Source organism: Alligator sinensis, unplaced genomic scaffold (assembly GCF_000455745.1).
Source record: "Alligator sinensis unplaced genomic scaffold, ASM45574v1 scaffold752_1, whole genome shotgun sequence".
Lineage (NCBI taxonomy): Eukaryota > Metazoa > Chordata > Crocodylia > Alligatoridae > Alligator > Alligator sinensis.
Window position 1 is genome coordinate 463,990 of NW_005842000.1, and position 11,473 is coordinate 475,462.

The 11,473-nt window shown below is 47.1% G+C and overlaps 1 protein-coding gene across 1 annotated transcript in view; it reads left to right on the plus strand.

Annotated features, from left to right (window-relative positions):
• SLC17A9 (solute carrier family 17 member 9) overlaps window positions 1–9,463 on the plus strand; it is a 21,263-nt gene extending 11,800 nt beyond the window's left edge. Inside the window, exons 4-13 of the mRNA XM_025201738.1 lie at window positions 327–426; window positions 1,418–1,548; window positions 2,036–2,132; window positions 3,177–3,273; window positions 6,058–6,145; window positions 6,431–6,465; window positions 7,258–7,373; window positions 8,269–8,324; window positions 8,981–9,010; window positions 9,140–9,463. Coding sequence (XP_025057523.1) covers window positions 327–426; window positions 1,418–1,548; window positions 2,036–2,132; window positions 3,177–3,273; window positions 6,058–6,145; window positions 6,431–6,465; window positions 7,258–7,373; window positions 8,269–8,324; window positions 8,981–9,010; window positions 9,140–9,303 — 914 coding nt within the window. The 3' untranslated portion in view covers window positions 9,304–9,463. The remainder of the gene's footprint in view (window positions 1–326; window positions 427–1,417; window positions 1,549–2,035; window positions 2,133–3,176; window positions 3,274–6,057; window positions 6,146–6,430; window positions 6,466–7,257; window positions 7,374–8,268; window positions 8,325–8,980; window positions 9,011–9,139) is intronic.
• Window positions 9,464–11,473: the final 2,010 nt, after the last annotated feature.

Sequence of the window (11,473 nt, forward strand, 5' to 3'; positions counted from 1 at the left end):
CAGCTGTAAAGCAGCTGCACATCCCCACTTCAAAGTTGGCAGGGCAGATGCATTCATCTGTACACCGGGCTCAAAAAATGACACGAGTGGAGGTCACAGAATAGGTGGATACAGAGAAAGTCCAAGCTAACTTGTCTGTGGAGCATTGCGATGCCATCAGACACCCTCTTGGCTCGGTGGCTTCATTCTGCAGCATTATTTTGGATAAGCTGCAAACCTTATTGATTTGCCTGGAGCTATGGTTGGGTTCCCTTTAATTTGATATGAACTTTCCCATGCATGTCTCACTGACGGTTCACTGACGCTTTCCTCTCCATTGACACTAGGGGTTTACTTCCCTGCCCTAGCCAGCCTCTTCTCCCAGAAGGTCCGAGAGAGCGAGCGAGCTTTCACGTGCAGCACGGTGGGGACCGGCTCCCAGTTTGGGTAAGTTCCCCTGGGTTGATGCTCCACTGGGTTTGAGCAGTGAGTGACAAAGTCTTGGGACAGCAGTGCCATTAATTATTGGGGGCAATAAGTCCAGCCCAAAGTGCAGCTGGAACAACGGGAGCTTGAAGGTATCCATTTCAGCTGAAGAGTCTCAGGCAGTTCCTAGGAACATGCAAGCGTATGTGGAAGCCGGCACGTTTTTTGAAAAGCAGTTTGCTCTTAATTGTGTCAATGATTAGTGGGGATTGGCCTTTCCTGCTGGACAATTTTGATGGATTTTCTGCTGCTTTTGACTGCAAAGGGAAGCAGTCTGGCCCAGTAGGAAGAGCAAGGGATCAGACAGTTTAACATCCTTTGTTCTGCGCGCAGCTTTTTCCACTGCCATGTCCTGTGACCCAAATACTAATACATCGCTAAACTTTTCTGCACCTCATTTCCTTTCTCCACGAAGTGAGGGCAGCAATACCGTCCCACCTTTGCAAAGCATCCTACAACAGATGATCTGGCTTTGCCCTGTGCTGAAATGGGAAGTGTTTGCATTTCGGCGCATGTGGTTAGCATGCATGTAAGAGGTATGTAAGATGCCTTGTAGCGTCTCATCGGCAGTTGTTCCAGACATCAGCAGGAAGCAAAGAGATCGATGTGCAACTCATGCAGGTTAACTCTGTTTCAGCACTGGAATGAAGCAATGCTGATTTATATCAAGTGACGATCTCTGGCCCTGAGTATTCAATTAGGAACTTTGGCAGTAGTAAGTAGATGGTCGGTTGGATGGCAGAGTGGCTTTAATAACAGGGCAGCCTCTCCATTCAGACTTGTGGTAGGAAGGATGAGACAGTGCAACAGTATGATAAGATGAATTGCTCCCAAAGGGCTTTATGAATAGCATCCAGTGACCCTCAGCTTGCTCTTACTATTGATTCATGGGCTTGGAGTTTGCACAAAGAACCCTGTCAGGCTCACGATGTGGTTGTCCTTTTCCTTCCAGGACGCTGGTGATTGGTGGGGCAGGGTCCCTCCTTCTGGACTGGTACGGCTGGGAGAGCGTCTTCTATTTCTCCGGGTTCCTCACTTTGCTCTGGGTTTACTGCATGTGCAAATACCTCCTGAATGAGAAAGGTAATCCCCTTGCCATGCTTGCTCATATTGACAAATGTCGATCGCCAGGCTGCACATGTGGAATTGTGTCTGTGCATAGGGAAGATATTTCAGACCCATTAAAGCATCCAAAGCCAGCTAATATGTTTTCACATAGTACGCTGATGGTTTCCCTACTACAAATTGTATTTTAAGCAGTTATAAAATGAAGTGTTTAAAGGCCAAGGGGCCATTGAGCTAATGCGGTGAAGGGACATGTAGCCAGTGGTGCACAGAGATCGACATCATACTTGGCTGCCTTTGAGTCTTCAGCTTGAATGACGTGGTCCCCCTTTATGGCAGGCCCTGGGCAGCCTTTGATGGGAATCTAGAGCAGGGTTTGAATTCAGGCCTCCAGAGTTACAGCATCCCTTCTGCCATTGCACACCATGGGTTTCAAGTCTAGAATAAAATAGATCCAGTGCGTTTGTGTAGACAATGAATGTATCTTTGAATTTCTCTCTTGCAGAACTCATCATCCCTTTTGAGTATTTAGCAAAGGGCCTCTCATTATCCAAACGCACCAAAGTCCCATGGAAGAGGCTGTTTAAAAAGGCCCCTATATGGTAAGTACACGTCCCCGAGGCGGGGGGTGCATTCGCCGCATCCCTCTTTCAGCCTGATGCACAGACTGGTTTTGCTGCCAAGTTGCCCTCACTCGTTTCACATGAGCAAGTCTCTATGAGGTGAGGTGTGCATTGACAGTGTGGTCATTACTCTAAAGGTAACGCCAGAGTAGCTGACCCCTGATGCTGCTTTGCATTTGCCACACACCGTTACCACAAAGCAGCGCAGGTGATGGAAATTCACATGATGCGCTAATAGACTCAAGTCTCTGTGCACGTGGGTGTTACCCGAGGCAGCTCCAGTCCTTTGTGCATCGTCACAGCCAGCATGCAGGTGACAAGCACTGCTGATAAGAAGTCAAGGGCTGTTCAAAGGGCTTGGGTGCTGCAATCTTTGGTTGTGGTGCAGGGAGAAACCACCCTAAAATGCACTTGTTCATTGTTCCCCCTTTTTTTTTTCAAATAAGCAAACTCTGGAAACATTCAGTGCTTGTAGATTAGGGCTCTGAGTTTTATATTGAAGATCATCCAGCCTGGAAGCAAAGAGGCTGGGGGGGTGTTTTGTGTTGCTTGTGGCTATTTAATGAAGGCCTAGTACAGGAGTTGGGGAGACTTATCATATAGGGGGCTTCAATGATGCCTAGGAGATAGGAGGAGGGCCCTTCTAGCCTGACTTCTTCTATGAAACTGAGGACACATGGAGTATACTCCCGGGCTCTGGAAGGGGAACAGAGGACACGCAAATGAGAGTGAAGCTCTGTTCATAACATGAAGGCAGTAATTCTCCTTTGCCTGGTCACAGGGTGGTATCCTGCCAGATGTGGCTCTTTTCTAAACCTTTTGTGCCAGTGGTTAAGTACAGACACCATTCTGCTAGTTACATAGAGGTAGTACTAGTTATCGCTGAAACCATCTCCAGAAACCATTTATAGGTTAATTCATAAACCAGATTGCCTTGAAATATTGGGTCGTTGGGATTCCCTTTTCCCTTGTGTGTGATCTGCCGTCTCTAGCACTGCTTTCTTCCATTATATGTCTTTGCAGGGCTGTCATCGTAGCTCAGCTTTCTACCGGCAGCACGTTTTTCACCCTTCTCTCCTGGTTGCCAACCTTCTTTAAGGAAACTTTCCCTGAGTCCAAGGTAAGCAGAAGAGGACCCGCGAGTGCAATACAAGCAGAGGTCCGCGGGCGTCTCCACACAACCACATTGCTCCTGTTAGGACTGGGAGTCTCTTCACTGATTTCCATGGGCTTTCGAAGAGCCCGCACAAAAATGATCCTCTTGTTCTCCGTACCACTAACACCTGGAGGTTGATAGGGGTATCTTTCCCATCTCGGTTTTCATTTTGAATGGCCCAGTCCTTCTGTTTTGCTCTGAGTTTGCCCAAATTTTGTGTGGGCTCCACCTTGCCACAGGGATCCCTGTAAGAAGGAGACGGGTGTTGGGGAGTAACACTCAGGTTCACTACAAATGGAAACCATGGGACCAACCTCCCAAAAAATAGCATCTTCTTCCTTGCCCCTGGCTTCCTTTGTGGCCCAAAAGGTCTACTTGGAGCTGGGGTAGGAGAGTGCCTGCAGGTTTAGATGAAGGAGAAGGATGGTGCAATAGGTATTTTGGGGGGGGATCAGGCTGAGAGGAAGGGAAAGTGGGTGAGGCTTTTTCGGAGGGAGGTGGAGTGCTTTCCCCCTCATTCCCCCTGCATGTATCTCTGGATAAATGGTGCCTATACAGCTGATTTTTGCAAGTGAGGGCATTGGCAAGTCTGGAGCATTGGTTTGATATGTGTCAGGGTGCAGAGAAGTTTGCACCTCCCGCACATCCCTGCTCCTCTAGGTCCTGACACATGGGCACTCACACCTACTGGATCCCATGGCAGGATCCCATCCATAGTGCTTAGCTATGCAAATACATGAATAGCCCAAAGAAGTGATGCTCCTTGGGCTTTCCATCCCCTTTGGCATCAGCTTGCTGCTCTTACCTCCCCTAGGGATGCTTTTTTCACAAGGTTGCATGTGGTCTCTAGGTTACCATGTCCCTGGGAAAAGGATGGCTTTCAAATCGCACAGAGCTCACAGGAGCAAGCAGTTTCAAACAGCCCCAGGCTCCCCTGCTCATGGGGGGCTTTGTAATTGTTGCCAAGCTCGGAGGCGCCCTGATAATAATGATCATTAATAATTAATACGCTCTCTTTTTATCTATAAAGTGCTGAAGCCCAAGGGCTTCTCTGGGCTCAGCGCAAACACTCCCACTGCACTGAAACTGGGGTCTGAGTGTCTTGAGTTAAGAGGTCGTGTTTCCATGAATAATTCGCCTCGCAGAGATCCTCAGATTATCTTCTCTGTGGCAGCCCTGTCATGCACTGCTGTCATTTCCCTTGCCACTTACAAATATCCTTTTAACATTACACGCACAAGGCGCTTTATGGCACGCATGATATTTCTATTGCAACTGCGTATTGAGCCGGCAAGCGTATTGTTGTAACGAGATCTGCACACCTCTTACACTGGGCTTGTGTAGCAATAATTTAACCCTCTGTTAAGCATCAATTCCTGGTGCCCTAATGCAAGATGCTGCATATAATGTTCCTGCATCTGGCCATCGCTTCATAAATATTAATAAAATGTGGATACATGCTACTCGAATTTAAAGGGTTGACAAGGAGGCTTACTGTGGTAAAACTATGTCACCTACTGGCCAAAGAGACATGCTGCAGGTGAACTGGTTTTCTTCCTTTCTACACCCAGCTAATACTGAGCCCACGTTAAGAAAATCCTACGGTTTTTGGCCCATGTTGAACCCAGCGGGATTTTCCAAAGCACTGAAGTGCATTAGGTGCCTAACTCTTCTTTTCAGCTCTCAGTGGATATGTCTCTAGGTACCTAAATACCTCTGAAAATCTGGCACTTGGTTCTGTAGGAGCCTGGGTTTCACTAAAGGCCAATAGGGTTTAGGCTCCTAAGCTACTTAGGTACTTTTATCTCTCCAACTGAGAAAACCTGATACATTTGTGAGTGAAAAACAGCTAACAGCAACAATTCCCAAACAAGACATTTCTTACCAGGCTCAGCACCCTGGCATTAGATGATTTAGTCCCATCCTCTCAGCTGCACAATAGTGCTGCTGATGTTACAGAAGCTGAAGGCTGAATCTAGCCGGCACTTCTATTCATGGCCCAGGAGGCTGAATCAAGTGTGCAGCCTCGTTTCCCCAGGTGTATCGGTTCAGGGCTGCAGGAAACCTTTTTTTTACTAGTAGCCTTTACTATTGCCAATAAGAACAGTTATGCCTCTCAATCACTGATATATAAAGCCACTCAGTTATAATAATAATTATATAAATAGCATCGTAACTGTGCATGGTATGTGATGGGCTTTATCGTGGGGTGCACTGCTATAAAGCCACTCGGATATAATGATAATTATATATATAGCAACATAACTTTGCATGGTATATGATGGGCTTTATCGTGGGGTGCACTGATATAAAGCCACTCGGATATAATGATAATTATGCATACAGCATTGTAACTGTGCATGGTATGTGATGGGCTTTATCGTGGGGTGCATTGATATAAAGCCACTTGGATATAGTGAAAATTATGTATATAGCAACATAACTCTGCATGGTATATGATGAGCTTTATCCTGGGGTGCATTGATATAAAGCCACTCGGATATAATGATAATTATGTACATAGCAACATAACTGTGCATGGTATGTGATGGGCTTTATCTTGGGGTGCATAGACTGGGACAGAGAGTGGGTGGGAGAACATTGTGGCAATGTAGCTTAAAACTCCTGCATTAGGCGAGGGCAGGGTGAATTTATATCAAATGAGTTAGCTGCAAACAAGCCCTCCTCCGGTAGCAGGAAATGGCGTTGCTTTTGTAGACCTCTGCTGAGAGAGTCTCTGCTTTCCAGGGCTGGGTGTTTAACGTGGTTCCCTGGCTGGTTGCAATCCCGACAAGTCTGTTCAGCGGGTTCCTCTCTGACCACCTAATCAGTCAGGGTAAGAGACCCTTGGGGTTTTCCCCAGCTCTCCCCTTCCACAATGCAAAACAGGGACCGGATGGGAAGAAGTGGGTTTGTTGGAGGGGGAAAGGCACTGGATTTGTTCTCCTGGGAGATACCAGGTCCTCTGCACCTTTGCAGCTCCCTTTGGGCGTGCATATGCACCCATCAGGGAACAGATTCTGCTTCTGTGCATTCACTTTACCATCCACGCCCCTGGCACAAGCACAAAGCTATCTCTGTTAAAGTCTTCTTGACGGGAACGCTGCCCTTTCCCTTTCAGGGTACAGAACGATTACTGTTCGGAAGTTCATGCAGGTAAGAAAGCGAAAGCCTGTGAGTGAAACAACCGTTGTCCATGAGGCTGACCTGTAAAATAAGAGAGCTACCAGTGAAAATCAGATTAGATCTCATAGGGGAGCTAGAGTCAAGACTTTGATTGCAGAAAGGATGGTGGGAGATGGGCTGATCACTCAGAAATGGGCATTGGCGGGAAGGAGAATACAGAGATAGGGCATGGGGCTGTGTTGGGGCTTTGACATGCTATTATGCTTCAGCAGGGTTTGGAGATTTGTGGGTGTTATTGGTGGTGGGGGGTGGGGATTCCATAGAGAAAAAAACAACAGCATCTTTTCCCTCTAAGTGCCTCTCTTCATTTTGCATGAAGGCAAATGTCAATAGAAGAATGAGCAAGAATAAAATCCCCATGTGAGAGGCCCCCGTGTCATGTTAACCCGCTACTCAGCCTGTGTCTCACAAAGTGGCACCTTCCTGAGCAGGCAGGCAGAGGCTTTCGAGGTTGTCTGTATGCAAAGGCAGCAGAAGGTAGAGATGCCCACGGCCACATGCAGTCTCTCTAAAACTGAGAGCAGTCACCCAGCACAGCCCTGCGCCTCTGCTGAGACACAGAAGTTGTTCGCCTGGTGCAGCGCCGTCCCGGGTGTGATGAACAAGCACAAGTGTGTAAGACACTCGGGTGAATGTGAAGGTGTCGAAGTTGGGAGCACTGTTCAAGCCTCATCACTGGATGCCCCTTACATTTCAGAATTGCAAACCTGCCTGCTTCTCATCACAGCACATCCCTCAGATTTCCATTTCTCGTCCCTGCAGGTCATCGGCTCAGGAGTATCGAGCCTTTTTGCCTTATGCCTGGGTCAGACCTCCAGTTTTTGCAAAGCGATAGTATTTGCATCTGCCTCGGTCGGACTTCAGACCTTTAACCACAGGTAATTCTAGAGCAGCGACACTTAGCTTCTAGAGCACCGGACAAGGTGAGCTGTCGCTCATGAAAACTTATGTATCTCTGAATTAATTAGTCTATAAGATGCAGCTCTGCCCAGCCTTCTGCCAGACTTCAGGTTAACATAGCTAACTACCGTTCTTAATTTCTATGGAGCGCTTTTCACAGGAGGCCTTTTAGTCCATGGAGAAATTGAGATGCAAAGAGAAAAGTGACTTTTTTAAGAGTCACTTTTTTATACTAAGCAGGTGATTAACCATAGGTACTAACTTCCTGTGGATTTGCCTTTTCTTGTTCTGTTCAAATCTAGCCTGGGTGCCTGTTTGGGTGCTTTGGTCAATTAGTGCTGTAACAGGATGAAACGCTATGGCCTGAGTTACCCCAGAGCTCAGACTAACAGTCCCCTGAGACCTTGAGAGTCCGTGAAGCTAAGCACCCAACGTTGGTGCTGGATATTGGAGGCCAAAGGCCAGGAAGTGAGAGCCTGTGCAGGGAGGCCTGTGTACTTATTCGAGCAGGGAGAAGAGTCCTGGTAAGGTAATGGTGGTGGATTTTAGTAGGCTAAAGATGAACATGTGCAAAAGAAGCTGAGTTTTGCTCTGGTCCTCCTAGAGCATCTTCCCAGGTAGCTATGGCCATCTAGTCAGCCCTGCACAACCTGTGCCTTCCCACTTGTACTGAAGCACTTTGCTGCTTCTTGGCTTGGGTATTTCCACCAAGCCATCTCTTGGTCCCCACCGGTTCCACCAGCCTTCTCCTTTTCCGGTCATTTATTGGGCATGATTATCTGTTCCCCTTCGTTTAGCAAGTAGCTTGTTTGCCTTGTGGTTTCCCATAACAAAAACTCCCCCACGTGCCATTTCTCTTGTGTTTCTGAACAGCGGCATTTCCGTCAACGTGCAGGATTTGGCGCCATCCTGCGCTGGCCTGTTGTTTGGTGAGGATGTATTTTGTATGATTTTTATCTACATAGAAAATACAGGCATACAGAGAGGGGATCCTTCCCAGGGGAAGTGTGTGTGTGTGTGTGTGTGTGTGTGTGAACACTTGTAACTGAGGACAACCCAGAGGCTGCACTAGAGCTTCAGGCATGGACAGGGGGCTGAGTTTGGCTATATGTTTGCTGACACCCACAGCCAGCTTTGCAGGGGCAGAGCGGCCACCGCAGACTCATTGTGCATGTTTAAGAAAGGTCGACAGAGGACTACTTCACTGGTTTTCTCTGCAAGTGCATGTCCCAGAGGGAGCAAGATTCGGAAGTGGAATAGGGGGTGCATGCAGCCATGGCACAGACCTCTGCTTGTGCTCATTCACCTGCCCTTCGCCGGTGCAGGTCACTATATGCATGCCCTTCAAAGAGCCCAACACTCAAACACAATCAGGGATCGGATAACTGAAGAGGCGTGTACGAGGGTTAGTATTTCTAGTGGGCATTTCCAGAAAGGAAATTTTGTCTGAATCCAAAGCAAAGCCGTGGAAGAAGTGCAGATGATGGTGAATGAGCACATGTCAGCACCTAGCAAGTATTTCATGCTGAGAAGCAATGCACATACTTTGAAGTGATGCAGTGGTTTCTGGTTCTTCTCCATACAGGTGTTGGAAATACTGGTGGAGCCCTGCTAGGTAAGGGACTTTGCTGAGATTACACCACCCATGGGGAAATTTTATACAGCTGGTGAAGCTGATATGCTGGGGCAAGGATGCATCTTGGAGCTCTCACTTACATCTCCCTTCTCCTCTCTCCCTGCTCAGGTGTGGTTTGTGTGTACTTAGCCGGACATCTCATTGAAACAACTGGCTCTTGGATTTCTGTTTTCAATCTCGTGGCTATGGTTAACATCATTGGACTCTGTACATTCCTGATTTTTGGAGAGGCCCAACGGGTGGACACTGTCTCTGCATACATAGATCTGTAGTCCCAGTCTAGAGGAGCTTAGCAAATGAAGGCCATCAAGGAGGTTTCAGAGTGTTGTGTCTATTTATCGCAGCTGTGGAAGTGATCCTTTGCCAAAGAGATGATTGTTTCTTTATACAATTTAAACAGGAAAAACAAACCAAAACAGAGAGGTAATATTATGAGCCTGAATGAGACCTATTGGAGGGGAACCCAGAATTAAAATTTTGCTCTGGGCAGAGCCTTTTGCCTTTCTATCACCCATGTGAGTTTGACCCATGCCACTGGTGACTGAGCAAAGTAGCTGCTGGCTCGTGGGAAATGAGCTGGTAACTTCAGTCTGGTTCCTAACGTGGCAAAAAGCATCACCCCACTTGGTGTTTAATGGTCTCTTTGGTGACAGAATCAGCCAGGGGAGGAAAAGCCCTTTGAGAGCGAACGGCTGTCATCCAGGACCGAGCGGAGGGATCTGAACAGAGTGCGAATCGCATCCTGCGAGTGTCCGTCCTCTGCGGTTCTGGACCTGAATGAAGGACTTTAGTTTCCAGGGCTGCCAGTCGGTATTTGGCATCCTCACTAAATGAACTTAATGATCCAAAGGACTGTACCTGAGCCCTTAGCTCGCCCTTGTATGCTGAAGTATTGCACCATGCACAACAGGGACTGTCAGAGCGTGCGAGGGAGCGGGTGAAGAGCCAGATTATGGCTTTGTCCATTCAGTGAGTTTCCGACACAACGTCCATTGCGGGCAATGGACGCACAAAGTCTTCTTCGAACTGTTTAGCCATACGCTGTGAGCGTGTCTGAAAAGCGGGTCCATTCTGTGCTATAGATGCATAATATCAAGCACCTTCTCCTTGATTAAGTGTATTCCCCGTATGCATTCAGAGTTATTCCAAAGAAACTGAAAAGCATTTATATGGTAGGGCTTTTTTTTTTTCTTTTTAGATCCATGCTACTGAATCCTTACCAAAGGGAGATAACTAGCCATAGATGCTTTTGAACCTGAATATCTCAATTATTATTATTTATTCTAAATGCCAAAAAGCCATTTGATGCGCTCAGAGGCAGATTTTGCACACCTGGTTGTGTAAAACGCCTATTAAAAATCAACAGTAGTTCCAGGAAAGGAAGGCTTTCAACACCCTGCAATGTTGGTCTTGTAGGACCTCTGCTACAGATGAGAGTTAATGCAAAATCATTAAACATCTTTCCCTTTTCTGCACATGCCCCATCCTAAGAGCTTCAAAAGTTGCATTTGTTCATCCTCCGTGTGCATGTTTTCGAGGTTTGGATGGTGTAGGACCACATCTTCCAAGGGACTGCACTCTGGCTTTCATCTTCAGGTCTCTGTCAGATTAGTTGTTAGTTGGGAATCTCACAGCTAGGTCTCCGTCTGGTGTAAAACAGCACAGTTTCAGGGTGCAGAAAAGTGACAGTTGATATCAATTGCTGATCTGGCGTTCACTATCCCAAATCTGTGCTCGAAAAAACCCTGTGCATGCCAAATCTGCTCATCCAGATTTTTTGCCCCCTCCTTGCCAAATTTCTGCTCAGCACATATTTTACAGCCAAGTGAAATTTCTAAATACAGAGGTTTCTAATGAAAATCCTGACAGCACTTTTAACTACAGAGATGTCAATGGGTGCCACTAGTATACCTTGAGCCTTTAGCTATAATGCTGTATCAGCAGATAACGGGGCTGCCGTCCAGTGTCATCCCAGCCATTTATAGCACGCTTGTGACCGGGGTTGGAGGCCAGAGAGACGAGAGCTGTCTTTCTTGTGTGGTTTTTTCTCCCCTCGTGGCAGGCTGCTGATGTGCACCAGTTGCCCCATATCCTTGACAGATGAACACTGACTGCTGGGGGTGTTTTAAAACTGGCAGGAAAGTGAAAGGTGATGTGGTGACTATTAAACAGACCTTGCAGAAGAGAACACAGGGCTGAGTTTTTGCAATCAGACTTCTCTTCTCCGGTCAAGCATTTTGCCAAAAATGAAGTGGGAAATCACAAAATGCACTCATCCTTGCATCCTACATCCCCAGCCTCCTGGGGCTCGTTGGTGTTCGAGTTGGTCCTGGATGGTGGCACTATAAAGAGCTTTAAGGAGATCTTCACTTTTATTCAATATATGCTAGCCAGAAATATTGCTATTCATGGCCAAGAGCTCAAATTAGCCTTTTATTGCTT